This window comes from Hyla sarda, chromosome 9, assembly GCF_029499605.1.
Source record: "Hyla sarda isolate aHylSar1 chromosome 9, aHylSar1.hap1, whole genome shotgun sequence".
NCBI classification, from domain to species: Eukaryota; Metazoa; Chordata; class Amphibia; order Anura; family Hylidae; genus Hyla; species Hyla sarda.
The window spans coordinates 21,746,744-21,772,598 of record NC_079197.1 but is presented as its reverse complement, the minus strand read 5'-3'; the positions used below and the strand labels follow the sequence as shown (position 1 = coordinate 21,772,598).

Genomic DNA, 25,855 nt, shown 5'->3' with positions numbered 1-25,855 from the left:
TCTCCCCTCACTCCTCTTTCATAACCCCTTTTTCCTCCCTGGTCTCCATACAACCACATTTGCGTGGTGGACATCTAATAATTTTAGATATCTCCATGACTTTTTATCCCGTAATAAATTGACGATGATGGAGGCATTCATAATACAACACTCACTTCCTAGTTCTGAACTCCTCCGTCTTCGTCAGATTTTTTCCTTTTTGTCCACACTGTCACCTCCCTCTAGAACTGTCTCTTCATCCTTCTTTGAATCTACCGCCTTATACTCACCTCTCCGCTCTGGCCTGCTCTCCCTGGTCTATGCACACTTGAATTCTCCTCATAAAGATTGCAAACTCCCCTTTATGCAACAATGGGAATCCGATCTCCATGTTACACTTACTCCAGACAAGTGTCAGGAATGTTGTGAGCTCCACAGGGCCTATTATGTCCCCTCTAGGCTCCACGCCATTTATCCCACAGTCTCCCCACTATGTTTCAGGGGCTGCCCCCTGGCGGGGAACATGTATCATATCTGGTGGGGTTGCCCGATTGTCAGACAATTTTGGAATTCTGTAGTTACACTGTTAAGAGAAGTGTGTTCCTCTAGATGCCCCCTCCAACCTGCCTTTTGTCTACTAGGGGCCCATCCTACTAAAATGCCTAACAAGGTCTTCCGTCTAGCGCAGTTAATTCTTTTAGCTGCACGTATACACATTGCTGCTAGCTGGAAACTACCGTCCTTGTCCCTACAAAGGGTAGTGGATCGGGTTAATGTTGTTATGTTGGTGGAGAAACTCAATGTTATTAAAGAGGATGCGGTAGAGAGATTTGAGTCTGTATGGTCCCCGTGGATCTCTTCCTCTTACTCCCCGGATGTCAGATATCCATTCTCATTGTATTAGCCTCCCTGGCTTACCCCCTGCTGTTCTATTATGTACCGTATACCCGTGTTTAGTTGTTTATGTTCTATCATTGCTATTACTTTGTTGACACCTGGGCTGCGTCCCAGGAAATGTAAAGCTTTGTTTAACTATCATGAACCACAATAAACTTGGTTTTGTTTGTTGCTAAAAAATATGAAAGACACAGAGCGGCATAATCTAAAAGGAAAATGAAATAGTTTGACAGATCTTGAGGATTGTTTTAATATATCACACAAGCTAAGTGTATATGTCTGCTACTGATAAACCAACCTAATCTTAAGATAGTTAAAACAAGCTCTGATTGGTCCAGATAATGGTTGGGAGGGTAGGGGATCGGATTTGTGATATCTATTGATGTGTGTTTATGTGGTTTATGATTACATGTATGTCATATAAAATAAGCAAAAAGGCTGGTGGGGTGTGGAGAAGCCATCGGTCACCACCCTGATGACCCAGAGCACTATTTCTGGCAAGTTATATAAGTATGATTCCTCTGAAATGCCCCAGCCTTTCTGAGTCTATCATGCATTATTGTAAAAAAGGAGCATGTCCTTCTTTAATTCTACATGTGGTTTGGGTAGCATAAAACTGATTACAGGTTCCCTTAAAAAAAGGGAAAAGTGACACCTGGCAGACTACATAAACATGAAGGCTCTTGTCAAGGTCCACGGGTGTGTACCAGATAGATTACAATCTAATGTCCCTATTTCCAGCATGTTAAGCCACTGAGATGTGGCTATTTCAAACATGCACACAAAGCTTAAGACCAATTTTATAGAAATGAATGTATGAGTTTAAAAAAAACATATAAAATACACTAACTAAGAAAAAATGTAAACTCCATGTAGACGTGGGATGCCATGTTCCAAGACAACAATGTTGATCAATCAGATGCTGTGTCAGATATGTTTATAAAAAAAACTTAAGGAGTCATGTTTCCAAAAATGTTTCTGTCCTTTAAAAGGGGTCATCCAGGAATAGAAAACAGAGCTACTTTCTTTTAAAAACTGCTCCCCGTCTGTCTACAGGTTGGGTGTGGTTTTTCAGCTCAGTTCCTTTGAAGTGAACCTAGAAAAATACGTGAAGCTGTTTTTGAAATAATGTAGCTGTGTTTTTCAATTCCCGGATAACCCCTTTTAAAGGGAGTAGAGACAAATTTACCATTCGAGAGGCCTGTCCCTAAGGAGTAGCTGAGCAGATTGATATATCATATTGTTTAGTAAAATATTTAGTATAACTTGGAATTTATTAATTTAACTTCTTGCTAACTCTACATTTACTCAGTGATTCACTTCAGATGCATACTTATAAGAAAATGCTATCAATCAGTTGCAGAGCAGAAAAAATTGTTGTAGAGAGAACCCTAAAATTTGACACATACAACTCCTTAAAAAGTTAACTTGGATACCACTATATATAGGCTCCAAGAGTTTTTGTATTAAAACATGCAAAATGCAACTATAAAAACAATGTTACTGAATTTTATAAATTTAAAGGGGTACTTCGCCACTCCAAAGGATAGGGAATAAGATGTCTGATCCGCCACTGGGAACCCCCGTGCTCCATACCTGATGACTGGCGATGCAGGGGCCCCTCCCATAGACTGGCATTGAGGGGGTGGAGTGTGACATCACAAGGGGGTGGGGCTGTGATGTCACAATCCTCCGGCCCCTGCATCGCCAGTCATCAGGCACAGAGCTAAGCTCACTCCGTGCACCATATGACAGGGGGTGCTGCAGGAGAGATTGCGGGGGTTCCCAGATGCAGGACCCCCGCGATCAGACATCTTATCCCCTATCCTTTGGATAGGGTATAAGATGTCTAGGGGTGGAGTACCCCTTTAAGGATGTGGGATTTGGGGGGAAACAAGCAATTCTTTGGGTTGAGCACTTGTTCGACAAAGGGAATTTGAAAAGTTTTTCTACACTGCAAAAAATATATGGGATTGAAGAGAAATTTAGTTATCGATATTATCAGCTTAGTGACGCCTTTGGTGGTCTACTGATACTGAAGTTACTTCCTAATAAACTCAAATGCCATAAAAAAGTGTTAATGATGCAACAAAAAAATAGTTAATCTTGGTTCTATAAAGATATCTCAAAAGAAAGTGGGAAAATGTTAAACTTGGTAGTCAGTTAGTGTGGAGAAAAAAGTATTGGCCCAATGAATTTGGAGGAATGGGGAAGCATATTGAAGGGATACAAACAAAAACTGTTTCATGAAAATCATAAATTAACTCAATTATACTACTCCCCCAATAGTCTCTTCAGGATGGAAATAAGACAAAGGGATAATTGCCCAAGATGCGCTATGCAAGGGGCCGATTTTCCCATATGATTTGGGGGTGCCTGGAGGTTAGAAAATTTTAGGAAGGAGATGAGCTAAAAATGTATTATAAACTGGGCCAAAGTGTATCACTTGACCCAAGGATATGTATCCAGGATGAAATGTCAAAGATTTAAGTAAATAATAAAGAAGTTTCTCTTTTTTTGCCCATTTGGTTATTGTTAGGACATGGTTTGCTCGGACAACACCATCATTGAAAGCATGGAAGAAGCTCACTGATAGAATCAAATGTTTAAAGCTAATTCTGTTAAGATAAAGATTGAAAGTTATTTTAGGTAATAGTATTTGGGATAAATGGTAATAAAAACCACGAAAAATTGGGTGATTTTTCAATTTTATCACGTATGTATATACATTTCTTTCCCACATGTTGGATGGGGTGGGGATAATTTATGTTTATTGCGGATGAAATATTGAAATGTTTTGACTGTATTGTATCTGATTGGATGTGTTAAAGAATAAAGTAAATTATAAAAACAGAACTTGTTTTGGAGCCAAACTTTTGAATTGTGAGCTGTATAAATGCAATACGACACAATTTTAAAAGGTTCTGATATGAAATTTATTAAGGAGATAAATAAAACACTAAGAAGGGATAGGGGGAGACAAAATTAAAGACTCTGAAATTCCCATTTTGAGATTTCCCGAATCTTCAGTCATTTACAATCTTTACTCTTCGCTTTCCTTCTGCAGGTAAAAAAGAGAAAAACATAGTAAATTTAAATAGCCTTTAAAAATACACATCACATAATGCAGGAGATATTGGTTCTATAAAACGGGGAGCATCCTCTATTTCCAACAAAGAAGGGGAGTTTTTTCAGAACAGGAAGACTATGGAACTTTCTGTCAGAAGAAGTGGTCAAAGTGAACTTAATAAGAGTTCAGAAGGGGATTGGATAGAGTTTAAATTTATACATTATGGAGAAAGGATTTATTCTGATTGCCAGTTTTCAGACAAGAAGGATTATTTTCCCCCTAATTTGAGGGACATTGGCTTCCATCTCATTAAGGGTTTTTGCCTTCCTCTGGATCAACACTGCAGGGTTATAGGCTAAACTGTATGGATGGATGTCTTTCTTCAGCCTTATAAACTATCTTACTATGTTGGATTGTTACCTTTCCACCAATGTCACGGCTCTTGGCCCTCAGTTTGTTCACTTGGGACTCGGCAATGTCGGCTCTCTCCTCAGCCTCTTCAAGCTCATGCTGAACCTTCCTAAAGCGGCCCAGGTGAGAATTGGCTTGTTCCTCCTGGAAATGACAGCACAAAATAATCAGAGATTAAATATTTGTTTCTAAACAACATGAAATATACACTGCTCAAAAAACAATAAAGGGAATACTTAAACAACACAATGTAACTCCAAGTCAATCACTTCTGTGAAATCACACTGTCCACTCAGGAAGCAACACTGATTGACAATCAATTTCACATGCTGTTGTGGAAATGGAACAGAAAACAGGTGGAAATTATAGGCAATTACCAAAACACCCCCAATAAAGGAGTGGTTCTGCAGGTGGTGGCCACAGAACACTTCTCAGTTCCTATGCTTCCTGGCTGATGTTTTGGTCACTTTTGAATGCCGGTGGTGCTTTACCTCTAGTCGTAGCATGACACAAGTGGCTCAGGTAATGCAGCTCATCCAGGATGGCACATCAATGCGAGCTGTGGCAAGAAAGTTTGCTGTGTCTGTCAGCGTCCAGAGCATGGAGGCGCTACCAGGAGATCAGGAGACATGAAGGAAGCCGTAGGAGGACAACAACCCAGCAGTAGTACCACAACCTCCGCCTTTGTGCAAGGAGGAAAAGGAGGAGCAGTGCCAGAGCCCTGCCAAATGACCTCCAGCAGGCCACAAATGTGCATGTGTCTACTCAAACGGTCAGAAACAGACTCCATGAGGATGGTATGAGGGCCCGACGTCCACAGGTGGGGGTTGTGCTTACAGCCCAACACCGTGCAAGACGTTTGGCATTTGCCAGAGAACACCAAGATTGGCAAATTCGCCACTGGCACCCTCTGCTCTTCACAGATGAAAGCAGGTTCACACTGAGCACATGTGACAGACGTGACAGAGTCTTGAGACGCCGTGGAGAATGTTCTGCTGCCTGCATCATCCTCCAGCATGACCGTTTTGGCGGTGGGTCAGTAATGGTGTGGGTTGGCATTTCTTTGGAGGCCTACATGTGCATGCCAGAGGTAGCCTGACTGCCATTAGGTACCGAGATGAGATCCTCAGACCCCTTGTGAGACCATATGCTGGTGCGGTTGGCCCTGGGTTCCTCCTAATGCAAGACAATACTAGACCTCATGTGGCTGGAGTGTGTCAGCAGTTCCTGCAAGAGGAAGGCATTGATGCCATGGAGTGGCCTGCCCGTTCCCCAGACCTGAATCCATCTACCAACACCACGTTGCACCACAGACTGTCCAGGAGTTGGCGGATGCTTTAGTCCAGGTCTGACATCCCTCAGGAGACCATCCTCCACCTCATCAGGAGCATGCCCAGGCATTGTAGGGAAGTCATACGGGCACATGGAGGCCACACACACTACTGAGCCTTTTGACTTGTTTTAAGGACATTACATCAAAGTTGGATCAGCCTGTAGTGCGGTTTTCCACTTTGATTTTGAGTGTGACTCCATATCCAGACCTCCATGGGTTGATAAATTTGATTTCAATTGATAATTTTTGTGTGATTTTGTTGTCTGCACATTCAACTATGTAAAGACAAAAGTATTTCATAGGATTAGTTCATTCATTCAGATCTAGGATGTGTTATCTTAGTGTTCCCTTTATTTTTTGAACAGTGTATATTTTCTTCCTACAATAGAGTTCACTTACAGATTCCTCAGCCTGTCTCTTGTAGGCCTTAACCTTCAGCTGCAGTTTATCAACCAGATCCTGGAGCCTCAGGGTGTTCTTCCTGTCTTCCTCGGTCTACAAAAAGGACATTTGTTATTATACCAATAATTAGCATTCAGGTTAATATAGTAAAATCATTGGTTATAGATAGTGTACATGTTGTACATGTTTTTTCATATTTTTTGTCAGTTTTTATTACCTGGTAGGTCAGTTCCTTCACTCTCCTCTCATATTTACGAACACCTTTGATTGCTTCAACTCCACGTTTCTGTTCATTGTCCAGCTCATTTTCCAGCTCACGGACCTGTGGATAACAATAGCAGAAAAAGTTAAATTTTGCTGTTCATAGTTCTTGAAGCATTTTCCTCAAGACGTACAAAAATACTTACTCTAGCTTCCAGTTTCTGGAGCTGCTTCTTGCCTCCCTTCAGTGCCAGCTGTTCAGCTTCATCCAGACGGTGCTGCAGGTCCTTCACGGTCTGTTCAAGGTTCTTCTTCATTCTTTCTAAGTGAGCGCTAGTGTCCTGCTCCTTCTTCAGCTCCTCTGCCATAAGAGCAGCCTAAAAATAATACAGCAGCAATGAGTTTGTTATATATTAAATAAAAATAATCAACACTAGTAGCATTAGGGAGTAGGCTTACATCTGTGATGGCCTTCTTGGCTTTTTCTTCTGCATTTCGTGCCTCCTGAACTGTTTCCTCAACTTCATTCTGGAGCTGAGCAAGGTCACTTTCAAACTTCTTCTTGGTGTTGATCAGGCTGGTGTTCTAGTGGAGAAAATATAATTTTAATATTACACATGGGTAATATAAATTGTGTTTCTCTGTTCTTACAACTTAGCTGGAGACCTTACCTGAGAGTGCAGAAGTTGAAGACGTTCACTGGAATCCAAGAGTTCTTGTTCTGCAATCTTGCGAGATCTCTCAGTTTGTTCCAAAGCAGACCTGTACTCCTCAATTTCAGCCTGCTGCAGACCATTTCTACGTTCAATGACGGCAACCTGTTCCTTCAGATCTTCCTGTCCTCTCAGGGCGTCGTCCAATTGCAATTGAGCATCCTGATTAAAAAGTACAATATATTTTTTTTAATTATGCAACTACTGTGTTACTATTTTACTTCTACAGAGCATGTAGAGATAAAGGAAGTAACAGTATAATTCTGCAATTGTTAAGGTGAGCTGTTACACAAACTGGAGGTTGATTTTATAGATAGCATATGATCAGGTACACATTATGTAGTAAGGATGGTATATGACATACCTTCAGTTGTACTTGCACATTTCTGAGTTGTTTCTGTGCCTCTGCAGCCTGGCGGTTGGCATGGCTGAGTTGGATTTCAAGTTCATTCAAGTCTCCTTCCATCTTCTTCTTCAGTCTCAGAGCATCATTTCTGCTTCTGATTTCAGAGTCAAGTGTGCTCTGAATGGTGTCAATTGACCTCTGGCTGTTTCTCTTCAGCTGCTCAATTTCCTCATCTTTCTCTGCAATCTTCCTGTCTACTTCTGATTTAATCTGGTTAAGCTCAAGCTGGACACGAAGGATCTTGGCTTCTTCATGTTCCAGTGATCCCTTTGTAAATTAAGAAATATTAAAGTAGATAAATGTCAGTGATACATTATATATACTTAATATATCTTCACATGTTTTAGTCGTTAAAGTTGTAGCAACATACCTCAGCTTCCTCCAGAGCAGCCTGCAGATCACTCTTCTCCTGCTCAACCTGTTTCTTGGCCTTCTCTAACTCATTGATATATTTTCCACTCTCACCAATCTGTTCAGTCAGATCTGAGATCTCCTCTAAAAAATGAGAAGAAGTGAATGTGAACATTACAATATATGGATGTGTCAAACAGTGTCAATTCTGATTCTAGGTCAACCGAAACAGAGAAATAAACATACGTTGCAAATTCTTGTTTTCACGTTTCAGAGTCTCAACTTGTTCCAGGGACTCCTCATAAGCATTCTTCAGCTTGAAGATTTCAGTGCTCAAACTGCGGGCTTCCTTCAGAGCGGCCTCAAGCTCAGCCTGTCCCTCTTCATACTTCTGTTTCCATTCAACTAGGACCTTAAAAAATGATGCCATAAAATACAATATGTCTGCCTAGACATTAGCTGAGTTCTAACATTATCAAAGTGGTTGACTGAAAAACCTACCTTATCAAAGTTCCTCTGTTTCTTGTCAAGAGAAGATGCTGCACTGTTTGCTCTTTCTACATCAGCCATAAGGTCCTCAACTTCAGCCTGCAGCCTTTGCTTGGTCTTTTCCAAGGAGGCACACTTGGAGTTCACAGCCTCCACCTGTTCCTCTGCATCCTGTAGGCGTTGAGCCAGCTTCTTCCTGTAAATAAAATATATCAAATACATTTCTGTATGTGTATTTTTTTTTAAATGTATTCTGAATATATGTCTGTAAGAATGATGGTCTTTGAACCTACTTGGCCTCCTCCAGCTCCTCTGTGCGTTGAATGGCATCAGTTTCATATTTGGTCCTCCACTGGGCAACTTCACCATTAGCTTTGGACAAAGTGCGCTGAAGTTCAGCCTTGGCTTCTTGTTCCTCTTCATATTGCTCACGGAGCAAGTCATTGTCATGACGGGCAGATTGAAGTGCATGGGCAAGGGCATTCTTAGCCTAAAATATATATACAGAGATTTTGCTTGTTAAAACTTTAAAGAAAGTCACTTTTTACTAAATAACCTTGCTTAAATAGTGTTCTCTAAATACCTTTACTTCCTCCTCAAGTTGTCTCTTGAGTTCCTCCACCTGCTGGGTGAATCCTAGCTTTCCTCTGGTGAGCTGAGAAATCAGAGCTTCCTTCTCTTCAAGTTGACGGGACTGTTCACCTAACATAAGCAAAAGCAGATTTTAAGTATTTAGTAAAAATACAGCAGTATGTTTCTCTTTTATGAGGTGATGTCTTGCCTTTGTGTTAAATTTTAATATTATTCTCACAGGTATTTTTATTTTCAGCCTTTTTCTTTTGGTAATTGATACAGAATATGTTTATTCTTATTAGCATTACATTGCCTGGTGAAAAGGTTAGAGCTCCATTCATTCTGATAGACGTTAAAACAACAAATATACCATTCTCTGTCTGGAAACGAGCTCTTTGAGCTGAGAGGTCATTGATCACACGTTGGTGCTCATCTTCCTTAGCCTTCACTTCACTAAGTTGGTCCTCAACTACACGGTTGATCTTTTCAAGGTTGGCCTACAAACACAATTTTTTTAATGAGTTGTTATCTCAACTTAAAGAGAATCATACAATACATTTTAGAAATGGCATTACCTTAGATTTAGAGACACTCTCCAGATTGCTGGCAAGATCATCAACTTCCATCTTCAGTTCACTCTTCTCTTTCTCCAGTTTCTGCTTCACGCGCTGCAGGTTATCAATCTGTTCACCAAGTTCAGCAACACTGTCGGCATTCTTCTTGCGCAAGGCAGCAGCTGTAGCTTCATGCTGAAGGGTGGCTTCTTCCAGATCACGTCTTACTTTCTGGAACTCAGCTTCACGCTTCTTATTCAACTCAACCTGGGCGGATGTTGCACCTCCAGCTTCTTCAAGCCTTTCACTAATCTCTTCCAGTTCTCTAGAAAGATCAGCTCTCTGCTTTTCAACCTTGGCGCGAGCAGCACGTTCAGCTTCAATTTCTTCCTCAAGTTCTTCAATACGAGCCTAGAAAGTAGCATTTGGTGATAACATGTACTATAATCCATGATTTATGATATTATGTAATGATCTTGTCATCTGGGGCTTTACCTGCAGTTCCTTGATCTTCTTCTGCAGCTGTGATCCGAGGGATTGCTCATCCTCTATCTTTCCTTGCAGCTGGCTAACTTCAAAGTCTTTCCTATGAGGTAACAACATGGTGCATTATAAATATCAGTTTTATATGAAGATTTTTGTATAAAAATAAGAACAATAAATACACACTTTTTAAGTTTTTCCTCAGCTTGCTGTTTATCATTTTCAAGATCTATGACTGTTTCCTGAGACAGTTTGAGGTCACCTTCAAGCTTCCTCTTGGCTCTCTCAAGGTCAAGACGGAGTTTCTTTTCTTGTTCAAGAGAACCTTCCAGCTACAATTACAATGACAAAATAAGATATGAGATGTCTATAATTTTATCTCTATAAATGAAATTAATTTTAACTGTGGTTTCATTCAATGAAATATTTGATAACTACGTACATCGTCTACTTGCTGTTCCAGCTTTGTCTTGGCTTTTGTCAAAGAGCTGACTTTGTCTTCCTCAGCCTGAAGGTCATCAAGAGTTTGCTGGTGGGCTTCTTGGAGAGCCTTCTTCTCTTTGGTGATTTTGGAGATATTTTCATCAAGGGTGGCCAGTTCTTCAGTGAGGTTTTTAACCTATAATTAATGAAGACTTGTAAGCTTAAAACATGTTGTAGGGTATATTAGAAAGCAAGTAAGCAACTGTGTTCTCATTGTTAACTGTACCTTGTTCTCTGTGGCATGCTTTTCCTTTTCAACCTTAGCCAGGGTAAGTTCCAAGTCATCAATGTCCTTCTTCAACTCAGAGCATTCATCCTCTAATTTCCTCTTTTTGGCAGTCAGCTCAGCATTGCTCTCTTCTTCATCTTCAAGTCTTTCATTCAGTTCCTTCAACTTTGATTCCAACTGGATCTTATTCTTGATGAGGCCTTCACACCTTTCCTCAGAATCAGCCAGAGTTTCAGATTCCTACAGAAATTAAAATTCATATAAGTCTGGTATATAATTTGTAGTGAACTGAAAGAAGGAAATGTTAATGTAATAAAAATGTATTTACTGATTGGACATGGAGAAGCAAGTCATTCTTTTCTTGGACAAGGGCATTCATTTTTTCTTCTAGCTGCTTCCTCTTGGTTTCTGACAGAGCCAAAGCTTCTTTTGTCTTCTCAAACTCCTCCTTCATGTTTGCCATCTCTTTTTCTGTCTCGGCACTCTGCAGAAGGGGCTTGATCTTGAAGTACAGCTTCATCCATGGCCAGTGTTTGACATTCATGAAAGATCTGACATTGTACTGGATGACATATAAGGCCTCTCTGTGTAAAGAAATATTTAAATTATTATGTTTTATAACCACACTTATATTATTATTCAACAATATTGTTGGAAAAAAAAAATACCTTCTCTCCATCATCTTCTTGAACTCAACTCTCATCAAGTAAGCTCTGCAAAGAGCCTGAGTGCGAGTGATCAATTGTGCCAACTTTTCATCTCTCATTTCTTCCAGGGTACCCAGAAGACCAGCTTTAAAGAATACCTTCAGGCATACAAAAATCACTTTAGATCAAAGTCGTACAAAAGCTAAAATTAACATGATTTTTAAGCGCTCCTAACAATATACCTTAGTGTGTCCAAATTTGTATTGTGTGTGATCAACATCAATTGAGCCCAAGAGTTTCTCAGCTGCCTTCTTGCTGTCAATAAACTGCCCTTCAGGAATAGCACTGGCATTCAGTACCTTGTAACTAGAAACAAAATAGTGAAAAAACTGGTTATTAGTGATTTTAGTAATTGTTTGAGTAGTTTTAGTTTGCAATATATGATATATTATTTGTAAGTGAAATATTGTAATGCTTATGTGTATTGTTTCTTGTGTGATCTTATTACTAGAGAGCTATACCAGAAGATAAATTAAATTGTAGAAGTGGTTAAAATAATGTGTATAAAGGTTTTTTTTTATTTTTTTTCCATAAGAAAATTAAATTACCGTTGCTTAAAGTCAGCATAGAGGATTCTGCTTGGGAATCCCTTTCTGCAAATTCTGATACCTTCCAATACACCGTTACATCTCAACTGGTGGATGATCAAGTGGTTATCCATGATACCTGAAAGTAGACAATTCATTTTATTGTATGAGTGACAAACAATGACACTTACTTTTAATGTTCTCTGTTTAAACAACTGAATAGAAATCTATAAATCAATACCTGGAGTCTTGGTCTCATTAGGGATCAAACAACGCACAAAGTGAGGATGGGTGCTTCTCAAGTTGGTCATCAGTTTGTTCAAGTTTTCCTAAAGGAAACATAAAATAATATATAGTTCACTAAATTGGGAAGCCTAATGAAGAGCCCATTTTACAGTAAATCATAGGCTCATGGAATTACTGAAACACTTAATATTGCAAGAAAAATTTGTACTTACTCTGAAGAGAGCAGACACGGTCTGGAAAGAGCCTCCCTTCTTCTTCTTTCCACTTTTGCCAGCAGCATCAGCTAAATATTAGTAAAGAAATATGTTAAGGAGGAAGATCCTTCTTAATGCTTACTATATTTTCTCAATAAAGGGCACAGTAATGAACCCCTTACCCTCAGCTTGAGCGTTGGCGGCATACAAGAAGGCCAGCAGTTTGACAGAAGACTTCTGGTAGAGTTGGATGACAGATTCGTTCAGTGGATCCTTATTCTTATCGAGCCAGCCACTGATGTTGTAATCCACAGTACCAGCATAATGCACCAGAGAGAAGTGAGCTTCAGCCTTTCCTTTGCCAGGCTTGGGCTTCTCAAAGTTCTTGCACTTGCCAAGATGCTGTTCATAAAGCTTGTTCTTGAAGGATGTGTCAGTGGCTTTGGGGAACATGCACTCCTCTTCAAGGATGGAGAAAATGCCCATGGGCTGGAGGCACACAGCAAATATTATTGAGATCCTTAGTGACATGGAGAGATTTAACATAGACTTAAAGAAATTGTTTGAGAACTTACCTTTTCAATGAGCTCAATGCAGGCAGCCAAGTCCATACCAAAGTCAATGAACTCCCAGTCAATACCTTCCTTCTTGTATTCTTCCTGTTCCAGGACGAACATGTGGTGGTTGAAGAACTGCTGCAGCTTCTCATTGGTGAAGTTGATGCAAAGCTGTTCCAAGCTGTTGTACTGTAATTGAGAAAACTCACATGAAACACTGCAGTATGGCTGGCTTAGAAAAGTGACAAGGGGAAAGTAGGTTGAATGCTTACATCAAAGATTTCAAATCCAGCAATATCCAGTACACCAATAAAGAATTGTCTGGCCTGCTTGGTGTCCAGCTGTTGGTTGATACGAACGACCATCCACAAGAACAATTTCTCAAAAACAGACTTACTGAGGGCACCAACGGAGTTGTACACCTGAATTGGAAATTACAACAGTGGTCATGCCAACTGGTTTAATAAACTGTTCTAAATCCTTCTTACATTGTTTCTCCTTAATGTACCTGTGGTACTGTCTGTCCCTTGGTGACAAATTCATTACCGACTTTTACTCTTGGGTAGCACAAAGCCTTTAGCAAATCAGCAGAGTTCAAGCCCATCAAGTAAGCAACTTTGTCAGCAACTGCATTTAAAATAGATGGCACAATGTTATTGTAAGTGGATGATAGAAAAGAAAATTTCATAGTTATCCTATTACATTATGAAAACAAAAGCTTACCTTCAGTGCCATCTGGCTCAGCCTGTTCCTCTCTCTGCTTCTGCTTGAATTTCATGTTACCATTATGCATAACAGCACCAGTCATTTTGTAGATGCCATTCTTCTCATCTGGACTGAATCCCAGGATGTCGATAGCAGTCTATTAGAAAATAATACATTATGAGAATGTCAGTCGCTAACAGTTATCAGATGTCAGCAATAACATGTTCGTTTAAGTACCACACACTCACATCTGTGGCCATGAATTCCTCTACATCATCAATGCTCTTCACAACGATTTCACCCTGGCTGATCCAAGGGTAGTCATATGGGTTGGTGGTGATAAGGAGCATCTCTAAATCCAGCAAGAACATAAGCAGATTAGTGACCAAGACACAGTGCTTGTTCTAAGAATTCTCTTCAAACATCTTTGGTCTATGTGTTGTACTGTGATATATCCAATGTTCAAAAACCACACTTACCAACAACCTCTGGTCTCTTGTTTGTCATGATCTGGTAGAAGATGTGGTAGCTTCTTTCAGCTGAAAGCTGGAATGTTACTCTGGATTTTTCCAGCAGATCTATAGGTGCCAAAAAGAGAGACATTTCAGCATGTCTTAAAATTAAAAAATGTAAAAGAAACATAAGGAATGTAGTTCTTACATGTTTCAATATCAGCAGAAGCCAGTTTTCCAGAGGTTCCGAAGTGGATTCTGATGAATTTACCCTAAACAGGACAAATTTCAGCGTTTAAAGCTTATTTATATTTTATTCTATTGCATGAAATGTTTGTGTGAATTTGTGCTTATAATACTTACAAAACGGGAAGAGTTATCATTTCTCACAGTCTTGGCGTTACCGAAGGCTTCCAGCAGAGGGTTAGCCTGGATGATTTGATCTTCCAGAGTTCCCTAAAGGGTGTAAACATACATTGATTTGGCTTCTTTTTCTTTACTCTTCAGTGTGGATAATGCAGGTCGCATAAGTGTTATATTTCTGGTTCGTCTTTTCCTGGACAAGGAACCAGAACTCTGACATGAGTAGATGCTTTAGTTTAATCTTTACCTTCATTTGGTTGCTGGGTTGTTGTTCCTTCTTGTCTCCTGAACCTCCCAGAGCTGCAATTGTTGCAAAATACTGGATGACACGCTTGGTGTTTACAGTCTTTCCAGCACCAGATTCACCACTGGAGATAAAGAAGAGATCAGATACATTAGGAATATACTGCCTTTAGAGACATTAAGACATTGTATATCTGATAAATATGTATTTGACATTACTTACGTAATCAGGACAGACTGATTTTCACGATCTGCCAAAAGGAACATATCAGGTTTTATACATGGATTTTATACATAAGTAATAATATATCCAGTGCAGCTATGTTTATTATTATGGTAATATTTTACAGAAAAGTGAGTACCTGTTAACATGAACTGATAGGCGTTATCAGAGATGGAGAAGATGTGTGGTGGGGCTTCCATACGCTTCTTGCCTCTGTAGCCGGCAACAACTCTTGGGTCATACACTGGCAGCCACTTGTAGGGATTGACAGTGACGCAGAAAAGCCCAGAATAGGTCTGTAATATATTAAATACAGAATATTTTCTATTTGTTTCATCTTTTATGTGAATCCCCACAGTTTCTTAGGAATCTAAGTCTTGTCCTGTTTTTAAACCTTACATTTGAAAGCCCTTTTTATTAGTATTGTAGAATTTTTACTGACTTTGCATGTCTGCCATTCTCAAATTCCATAATGTTCAGAACCTTTCAGACTTACGTAGATCATCCAGGCTGCATAACGCTCTTTGAGGTTATAAAGCACAGACGCCTCATTCAGGTGAGTCATCATGGCCATGTCTTCAATTTTGTCGTACTTTGGAGGATTTTGAGGGTAAACTTGGCCTTCTTTGACTGTTACAGTCTGGAAAGAAGACAATATGTTTAGTGATGCCCCAAAAATGTGGCTTCTGCAATGTAAAGTATATATATTATAATATTTACCCTGCCATCATCAGTCTTCACTGTGAGTTTTCCATCTTCCCGAGCGGTGACTAAACCTTTCACGTAGAGTTCCTTCTGGTCATCTACAAAGCAGGTGTTCTTGGCATCAAAGGGCTTGTTCTGGGCCTCCAGTCTCTCCTTCTCTGATTTACGGAGAAACTGGGCGGCATCGCCAAAAACGGACATTTCACCGTCACCCATGGTGGCTGATTTCTGCAAGAGAAATTTATGTTCACACATAAAACACAAGACAAACTTAATAAACATACAAAGCCCAAAAACAAACCACAAAATGTACAATAATATATTTTATCTAATGATTTTTTTTTTTTAAATAGGATATCTTGAAATACTTGTTTAATAACTCATGGCAATTTTTATATTAGTTAAGATTAAGACAGACAAGTATCCCACCAATGCTAATAGTTGGTAAAACATCAGCGGAGCCTCTGACCCACAGGACCTATAGGGTATGCATTATACAGGGCACTCGCTATGGGGTATGTTTTATACATTTTGCACAATCTTTTCTGTCTTTGACTTTTTAAAACACATTTATCAATCCTTTGTGTTATTTATAGGACTTTTCCATTGCTTTTTATTTTATAGTTTTCGGCTTAAAAATTTGGTTTAAGTGTTGTGAATTTTTAAACAATTATTATACGCAACTATTTAAAAAGTCGAAAACATTTTTTGCGACTGCACTCCACTTAGTAAAATAGAAACCAGAAAGTGTATTAACAAATGCGCAAATTCATCATGTACCATGTTACAATATGATACATTTTGCGCAATAGAAACTGGTATAGGGGAGATAGTGCTAGCTCGAAAAAAGGAGTGAAATAGTTGCAGATTAATAATTTCCCCAAATTGTTATTTTTTTTTTCTTAATCTACATCCCTAATTTTGTCCTCAAAAGGCTATATTCACACCCAATTTTTGGCACTATGTCAAGTGTATACAAGTAAAAAAATTAGTTATATACTTTTAAGAAACAGCATGGAACTATAAAACTGCATTTAAAATGTACATTATGTTTTCTAATTTATCTGCATATTAAATGTTTGGCTATATCAGTGTTTCTCAGCCAGGGTGCCTCCAGCAATTGCCAAACTGCAATTCCGAGCATGCCTGGATAGCCTTTGGCTGTCCGGGCTTGCTGGGAGTTGTAATTTAGCAACAGCTGGAGGCACCCTGGTTGGAAAACACCAGACTATATCAATAAAAAAGTATAAATAACCCTTTTTAGAATGGCACAAACTTGGTATGATCCTAGCCCAAACATGATGCTGAACCTATCTCAATCATGTACAGTATGGTGATTTAAAGGCAATTAAATATGATTTTATATAGATAGATAGATAGATAGATAGATATGAGATAGATAGATAGATAATATAGATAATATATATAGATAGATATGAGAGATAGATAGATAGATATGAGATAGATAGATAATATAGATAGATATGAGATGGATAGATAATATATATAGATAGATATGAGAGATAGATAGATATGAGATAGATAGATAATATAGATAGATAGATATGAGATGAGATGGATAGATAATATAGATAGAAAGTAGAAATAGGGCAGCACTGCTCAGAAAAAGTTGCGGTGGGTGCACGCAGTAGAGTAGCCGGGTCCAAGGCACCAGGTAACTAGATATCAAGGAAGGCTGCAGCACACCAAAATGAATGGTGAAGAAACAAGGTATTTATTCCATCACAACAGATGCGACGTTTCAGTCGCCCAATGCGGTCATTTTGAAAATGGCCGCATTGGGCGACCGAAACTTCCATCTGTTGTGATGGAATAAACACCTTGTTTCTTCACCGTTCATTTTGGTGTGCTGCAGCCTTCCTTGATATCTAGATAATATAGATAGATAGATATGAGATAGATAGATAAGAAAGATAGATAGATATGAGATAGATAGATAGATAGATAGATAGATGAGATAGATAGATATGAGATAGATAGATAGATGAGATAGATAGTTAAAATATGATTCATGTATCTAGTATATTATATTCATCTGACTTACTTTCAGTTCATATCTGGGTTGTTTCCCGTTTATAATGGAAACCATGGTATAGTGCCATATTCATCATATGACTGATACCAAAGGTACCTAACAGACCTCACCGATATACAATGGGTTCCATTGGGTTACACCAGAGTGTCTCCCATTTTTCCCGTTGTGATGAAAAATGCGACGGAGACTCCAGATAGAGTCTTCAACACAGATGTGAACATGTCCATATAAAAATTATGTAAAAGAAAGCTGATATTAATTCTACAAGTACTGTATTGGATATATATTTATCTAATGACATAGCGGTGGTTTGGACCAAAAATTTCCAGTCAGAAACAGCACTAAAAAACATAAAGACTCACCTTTGGTTGTTGAAGAGGGTGGAAAAAAAATGGTGATCCCCCTCTGTAGGAAAGAAGCAAATTATTTTGGATTAAACCAAGTGAAAAAACATATTTTTAAAATTCTAAAAAATAAGGATATATATATATATATATATATATATATATATATATATATATATTCAAACAAGAAGGCGACCGCAGCACTCCAAATCAAGGTGCAAAAGTGTTTATTCCAGAGGTAATACAGGCGTATTAACTCTGGAATAAACACTTTTGCACCTTGATTTGGAGTGCTGCGGTCGCCTTCTTGTCTGTATGATCCCTTGGACCCAGGACCGGGGTCCCTGAGACTGTCTGCACCCACTTACTACGGGCTTGGGAGTGCTGCTCTTCAACAAGAATATATATATATATATATATATATATATATATATATGCATAAGGAAATATCCTCCAGATTCTTATGAGACCAAGTAGGGTTAAGCTAGACTAATATTGAAGTCTTCTGGTATCTATAGCTCTATAATTTTCTAGAATTTAATATATTGATTTTTTTTTCTTCTAATTTTAGAAATTATTATTTTTTTTTTAAATTAAAATCATAATAGATTGAAAAAAAAATAGGATGTGCAAATATTGTTAAATATTTTCACCTCCAGTAATGTTTTTAGCCACGGGATTATCCTTCTCTAGGACGTCATACTGAAAAAGCACATCATGCACAGTACTCACCACCAACAGAAATGTGTCAGTCGGAGGACCCTCCAGCCTGCTTATATAGAGAAGCCAATCTGCCTACTCAGCTCAGTACAAGAAAGGAAATGTCTTCAGATTTCCTTAAGTGTGCAACAAGCCCAAATTGTCAGTGCCTCGCAAGTAAAAATAACCCACATAATGTAGCAGGAGGTCTGGATACCCTGCACCTGCCCTCTTCTAAATTAGATAACTGGCTGGAATCGGACAACTCATTCTTTTATTTTATTTTATTTTTTATTAATACTCTTATTTGTATTCGCGAACCGAAACAAATTTGATAAACAATATTGTATGAACGATATTAAAACTAATTCCTACTAAAGAAAGTTTACTATTTACCTATAGAGTTCCCTACTGTGTCGTTTTGTGACAGGTCTAGTTACTGCAGTATTTTCCAAACAATACGCCTCTGGCTGTTGCAAAACTACAACTCCCAGCATGCCCGGACAGCCTTCGGCTGTCCGGGCATGCTGGGAGTTGTAGTTTTGCAACAGCTGGAGACACCCTATTTGAAAAACACTGATTCACTGTAATTTATTTCTTTTTAACAAGCAACAAAAGTTCACCCGATGAAACAAAGCAGACATGAAATATAAATTTCCATTCAAATTTTTAAAGCTTAACAATATTATAAACTATAGATTAAACTATAATTTTTTTTATTATTATTTTAAATTAAAAGCAATTAAATTTTGAACTTTAAATTATTTAACTTTTTTCTTTTTTTAATCTTTTGGTACACAGACAGCATACACACATAGCAAAAAAAAAAAAAAAAACCATTTGCGTGTTTCTTACAAAATAATATTTTTTTATTGTGTAGGAATTTTTCACTTGCTCACGGCCTAGCACAGTCCTGGCTTCAGAGACTCTGGAAGTGCCCTGGTGGCATTATCATACATTGCGCATGTGTGATGTCCCAGTATGGGATGATGTGTCCCCGTACTGTCCTCCTGCCCTGTCAGGCAGATTCCCTACATGTCCCCAGGGCTCCCCTTCAGCATACCCCCGTTATGTATATAGGTTTGCCTCATTTAACGTATTGTTGCTTTAATGTTTGTACCACATGATTGTTACCCAGAGGGCTCCAGTTGTTAGGGTCACGGCAGGTGGGGGATCCTTTGGGCCTGTGTGGATGATGATGTGAGCCGTGCCAGGGAGCAGAGTCTAAGGTGCCGCTGGTTTTCACCAGAGCCCGCCGCTAAGCGGGATGGACTTGCTGCGGCAGGCGGCACTCAGGTTGCTACCCCTGGCACAACTCGTCCACACAGGTTGCTGGGATATGGCAAGGCACAAAAGGAAACTGTCAAGATGTGGTCAAAGTAGCAGTAGGTCAGGGCAGGTGGCACAGGTGCAGGCTAAGGTAACGGAACAAGGATTTGGTACACAGATATCAGGTACACAGAAACACAGTATGCTTTCTCTAGGGCACAAAGGCACCAAAGATCGGGCAGGGAACAAAGGGAGGAGCACACGCGCTGGGGCTTCGAGGACAGGAAGAACACTGAGGTGAGTGACGGGCTGGGATTTGCATGCGGGCGCGTCCAGCGATGCGAATCCCAGCACCGCCGGCAGCGCGAACATGACAAGAGGGCGCTCACGGCCAGCATGTCTCGCCGGAGCACAGATGTTACACCAGTGACCAGGTGACCCCCCAAGTGACCTCTAGGCTCCTTGCACAGCCCCCCTATATAACCAGAGGAGGGGCTGCAATCTCTCTCTTCTGCTGTATGCTGAGGTCCAGTGCAGTCATCTCAGTGTCTGTGTCCAGAGCATTGGAGGCCTCAAGCCTAAAGTCCTGCAGCCACAAGTCATCAGTAAGTCAAGTCATCTTATTGTCAGTCACCATCTCTGTCAAGTCAAGCCCATCTGTAGTCACCGTGGCCTGCACTAAAGTCAGTCTAACTACTGCAAGTCCCCCTGTATCATTGGTCACCTCCCTGGGATATTTGGCTGTACTGCAAAGACTATATCTATATCACCTGTCACCTATCACCTATTTTACCTGTCAGCAGTAAAGCTGCCGTTATTCTTAATCTGGCGTTGGTGTCTTCATTGCCCCCTGCCTAACCCAGGATCAGCGGTATTACCTGCGGGTGGTTAAGGCTAAACCACGCCCTGGCGTCACGACAAGAAGGGGTTAATACCATCTGCCCCTTGGGCCATAATGTCTGCCCTGCATCTACCATGCAGCTCACACCCTGACACCGCACATGCGAAACTGCACCGTCATTGACTCCTGAATGACAGCAGTGCTGGATTGGACGCGAGCGGAAAGGTGGGTGTACAATCTTTTTTATTTGTACTATTGTACTATTTATTTATATTTGTACTGTTTGTACTATTTTGTTTTTATTTACCCTATTTCTGTTTTTTTTTCTTCATTTATCTGGAAAACACATGCAAGTTAAAAATGGATGTTTTTTTTTATTTTTAGACTACTAGAGGATATGTTTAAAGGGGTAGTCTTGTGAAAAACAACATATCCCCTATCCACAGGATAGGGGATCAGTGTCTGATTGCGGTGGATCTGACCGCTGGGACCTCCATGATCATCTACCTCGCACCTCAGCTGTCTGAGAGGAGTTCGTGCTACAGTCGGGAGCAGCCAAGAAGTCTGAGTCCAGCAATACGGTCTTTCTGATGCTCATAGAATAGAAATAAATGGACCGGGTGCCATCTGTAGCACAGGCTCCTTTCAGAGAGCTGGGTGCCAGGCAGGAGATCACAGGGGGTCTCAGCAGTCGGACCCACTGGGAACAGACAATTATCACCTATCCTGTAGATAGGGGGTTCAGTTGTTTATTGACGGACTACCACTTTAAATGGGCTCTGTCACTAGAGACATGTCAAAAATTTTGATCAGTCGGGGTCTCGGCATTGATCAGGAGAACAAGCAAGGATAAGTATGTGGTAACTATTTTTTAGTTCTTGGCTTTTAGCAATCTTTGTCTTGCTGTGAGACAAATGTCACTTAAAGCCAGGGAGTGAAGCATGTGACTGCGCACTTTCCCCACTCGTTCTCCTGATTGGTGGGTCAGCACTGATACCCCAACTGATCAAAACTTTCGACATGTCTCTGGACTGTGACACGCTGATGTTATCATGAAACGTTATGAATTTCTTTGCTATTTGAGCTAATGTTAGGGCTTAAGGGCCTTTTAAACCGGGCGATAATCACCAGAATGATTGTCTGAATCATTTGTATGAACATTCGTTCACTATCATTGGCCATAAACTTGCCCAGCCATCAAACAACAAATGACAACATGCACCTTTGTAAACCGCGTCTTTAATAAGGGTATGAAAGTAAACACATCTGCCCATGTAAACGGGGTATTACTGTAAAGTGATGCTATATCATTGATCCACGATCATTACAGGCAGTAAATCTGCACATGTAATGGGACCCCTTTGACAACAACTGTCAGGGGAATAAAGGATCTGGCATAATAAAAAAAACAACATGCCGAAAATCTGCCATCGATTCAGTGTGAGCAGTATTAGATCTGCCGAACAGGTCCCTCTAAGGATCGTCAATCTTACAGATCATTACTTGTTTATTGAGCTTTTATATGTCTTAACTATTGTGCAGGCATAGCCACAGAAAGGTTTGCTAATGTGTTTGTCCTTTCATAAGTCGTCTGCACATCTCCTATTACTTCCTATTATAGGCCTGTTTGACCAATAATCCCCCTCATTCCCTATACTTATTAGGTTGCTTGCTAGTCACGCAACCACCATAGCAACATTTAATGGTTGATCAGTGGGATACTGGGAGTCAGGGATTGCTAAACTAATATTGATGGTCTATCCGGGGTTCACCCCTGTGCTCATGGCACAGTCAAATAGAAAAAAAACGATACTTACCTTCCTTGAACCCACCACTGCTTCTCTCTTGTCCCTGCTGGAAAAACTTTAGTGGCTGAGGTGGGACATCATTATAGATATGTATAGATACGTGTGTTTATACAATGAAAATACAAACGTTACTCCAGATATTATTTACAACTGCATGGGTTCCCTCATGAGAAGAACATAATATATCTCCAGAAATAGATCCCCCTCTCCAGCTTATTATGTGGTCATTAAATGTCTTCAGGAGACTTCTCCTTGCTTTTAGATTGAGGATTAGTACTTCATAAAAAGGGATATTAAATATCTTGTAAGTATCTCCGTGATAGATTGGCGTTCCTCACTAAGACATTTTTGGAACAGATCTCATTTCTTATTTACTTATGGTAGTTAAATTTACTGAAATTTACTTATGGTTCTTTTACCATTTCACAGCTACAGCTTAAGGGTTAATGGAAAACAACTCCTGTTATTCTCATTATAAGTATGTCACACTGTTTGACAGATGAACGACTGAGTAAGGGATACTCTAGCTGCTACAGGGCTACATTCATCAAGTGGCTTGTCATCTTAAACGGGAGAGACCACATGGTCATGGCACAAGTGTGCTTTGAAACAACCAACATGCTGGCATTTTAGGCTGGTCCACCATATTCACTTATCACATCTTATTTCACAATTTATCTACACAATTTAATGACATCATTAGATAGAACAATTGTGCTTAGTCTCAAATTACCAATCATTCTAAGGGTCCTTCTGCATGAGCTGTAAGATTATCAATAAGCACTGATTGTCGATATAAGAAGTCAATCGATTATCAAGAGGGTTTTGAATGAGCGATTGTTCTGGACATAAGCGTAGCTAAAAGATCATAGGCACTTGGCGTGATCCTTTAGCTTACTCCCATCTCCCTAATCTCTCCCCTCTACTGTACCTTTACAAAGAAGCTGCTCCCTTTGTGCAGGGCAAGATTAAGGCTGCCTGGAAGACAGAGCACTTCATTATGATGCCCCCCCCCCCCCGACAGTTCCCCCACATTAGGGGTGCAGTACAGTTCCCCCCTCATTAGGGGTGCAGTACAGTTCCCCCCCCATTAGGTGCAGTATAGTTCCCCCACATTAGGTGCAGTATAGTTCCCCCCCATTAGGTGCAGTATAGTCCCCCCATTAGGTGCAGTATTGTCCCCCCCCCCCATTAGGTGCAGTATAGTTCCCCTCCATTAGGTGCAGTATAGTCCCCACATTAGGTGCAGAATAGTTCCCCCCCATTAGGTGCAGTATAGTTCCCCCCCATTAGGTACAGTATAGTTCCCCCCCCCCCATTAGGTGCAGTATAGTCCCCCCCATTAGGTGCAGTACAGTTCCCGCCATTAGGTGCAGTATAGTTCCCCCCCTTTAGCTGCAGTACAGTTCCCCCACCTTAGGTGCAGTATATTTCCCACCACTTTATGTGCAGTATAGTTCCCCCACATTAGGTGCAGTACAGTTCCCCCACATTAGGTGCAGTACAGTTCCCCCACATTAGGTTGGCAGTATAGTTCCCCCACATTAGGTGCAGTATAGTTCCCCCACATTAGGTGCAGTATAGTTCCCCCCACATTAGGTGCAGTATAGTTCCCCCCACATTAGGTGCAGTATAGTTCCCCCACATTAGGTGCAGTATAGTTCCCCCACATTAGGTGCAGTATAGTTCCCTACATTAGGTGCAGTATAGTTCCCCACATTAGGTGCAATATAGTTCCCCCACATTAGGTGCAGTATAGTTCCCCCCACATTAGGTGCAGTATAGTTCCCCCACATTAGGTGCAGTATAGTTCCCCCACATTAGGTGCAGTATAGTTCCCTACATTAGGTGCAGTATAGTTCCCCACATTAGGTGCAATATAGTTCCCCCACATTAGGTGCAGTATAGTTTCCCTCCACATTAGGTGCAGTACAGTTCCCCCACAGACATGCAGCCTTCAGCCATATACAGTGTATGACTGGAGGCTGTATGCCCGTTTACTGCCCCAGTGTTCTGACCACCACTCCGGGGTAACAATCTACTGCTATGGCCTATGGGCCATAGCAGTAGGTCCCGGGACCGGAGAGGAGTGGTGGTCGGAACACTGAAGATGACGTGCTGGTGAGTGGTGACTTACCGTGCGCGCGTCCTCCTCACTGCTCCGATGCGCTCTGTTCCTCTATGGGTGCACGCACGGGACATCAGTGACGTCCCAGCGTGCGGTACCTCCCGGCGGCCCCTGCATTTTTAAAGTTAATGCAGGGCAGTAGAGAGGGAAACGGGGCATCCTTGTGTCCTAAAAAGATTTTTCGGGACACGGGGATGTCCCGAATGTGACGGTGGGCCCCTGCGGGCATGGGGCCTGTAGCAGGCACTCCATGAGCGCCAATGATGATCCGGCCCTGCCTTTGTGTACACAGAAGGTAAAAATGGTCATTTGTGCTGCACAATTGAAAAATGTCCTACGCAACTCCAAAGTAAGAAGCATCCTGTGCCCCTCCTGGGGGGGGGGGGGGGGGGGAATAGTGTCCTTTTTGTCCCCACACATCATAATATTGTCCCCTCTGTGCCAACCCAAGTTAATAGTACAGCCTCTGTGCACCTATAAGATAATAGTGACCACTGCCTCCCAAAAGGTAATAATGTCTCCTCGGTACCCCAGAAGGCTATAGTGCCCCCTTTCTGCCCAAAGGGTAATAGTGAAAAGTTTTCCTACTTTTACAATGCTCTCTTGTATGCATTGTGACAGCACTCACACAGCAGCATGGTTGTCCCGTATCTTCCTTTTCCCCCATTCAGCTCCATTCCATGGCCTCTGAGAGGAATAAAACAAGACTTCAGGGAGAAACCAGGATTTTCGGCGCTGACCATAGAGAAGGTGTCGGAGCCCAGGTAAAGGAAAAAGGTTTATGAGCAACGCGTTTCACCGCACTTGCGCGGCTTCATCAGGCTTAATACACGACAGTTGTACCAGGGTTATATACCCCCACGGGATTAACCCATGAACTGCATAATTAAAATATATTCCAAACCATAATAAATGGACAGTATAAAATGTATAAATAAATAACAATAAACATATATTTATAACACTCAGCACTGATCTTAATAAAATATTATATAAATTACAACTATAAAATTAAGGAGACATATATAAAGATAATAAAAATGAAAAACCGCATGGTATGATGGAAAATAAGAACAAGGTTCCAATATGGCGTATGCAATTTAACCAGATGGTTGATAGAATGAGCGGCATGATTCATACAGAGAACATCAAGTAAAACATTTTTATAGAAGCTTAGCAAAAAATGCACAGTCTGAACAGGTTCCAAAAAATAA

General features: G+C 40.5%; 1 protein-coding gene across 1 annotated transcript; it reads right to left on the bottom strand.

Moving 5' to 3' along the window:
* Positions 1-3,416: 3,416 nt before the first annotated feature.
* LOC130291340 (myosin-1B-like) lies at positions 3,417-25,319 on the bottom strand. The gene is made up of 41 exons (XM_056540008.1): positions 25,270-25,319; positions 17,915-17,957; positions 15,512-15,724; positions 15,288-15,431; positions 14,931-15,087; positions 14,792-14,819; positions 14,573-14,693; positions 14,326-14,418; positions 14,171-14,234; positions 13,990-14,088; positions 13,759-13,862; positions 13,529-13,667; positions 13,314-13,432; positions 13,078-13,227; positions 12,824-12,994; positions 12,431-12,737; positions 12,267-12,337; positions 12,050-12,137; positions 11,830-11,947; positions 11,464-11,587; positions 11,243-11,379; positions 10,903-11,158; positions 10,572-10,814; positions 10,305-10,481; positions 10,049-10,194; positions 9,875-9,965; positions 9,401-9,790; positions 9,196-9,322; positions 8,836-8,954; positions 8,546-8,742; positions 8,265-8,448; positions 8,010-8,175; positions 7,783-7,907; positions 7,371-7,679; positions 6,965-7,168; positions 6,753-6,878; positions 6,500-6,670; positions 6,310-6,414; positions 6,090-6,185; positions 4,367-4,501; positions 3,417-3,937 (listed from the first exon to the last, which is right to left on the bottom strand). The coding sequence occupies exons 3-41, from the start codon at positions 15,710-15,712 to the stop codon at positions 3,920-3,922; spliced, it is 5,820 nt and encodes a 1,939-aa protein (XP_056395983.1). The 5' UTR covers positions 15,713-15,724; positions 17,915-17,957; positions 25,270-25,319; the 3' UTR covers positions 3,417-3,919.
* Between the last annotated feature and the right edge of the window lie 536 nt (positions 25,320-25,855).

Bases quoted from the DNA above. Each gene is read 5' to 3' on its own strand.
- LOC130291340 (XM_056540008.1), bottom strand. From the start codon at position 15,712: ATGGGTGACGGTGAAATGTCCGTTTTTGGCGATGCCGCCCAGTTTCTC. The intron at 13,433-13,528 runs GTAAGCTTTTGT...TTTTAAATGCAG, and splicing joins TGAGCCAGATGGCACTGAAG to TTGCTGACAAAGTTGCTTAC. The intron at 6,671-6,752 runs GTAAGCCTACTC...TATTATTTTTAG, and splicing joins CCAAGAAGGCCATCACAGAT to GCTGCTCTTATGGCAGAGGA.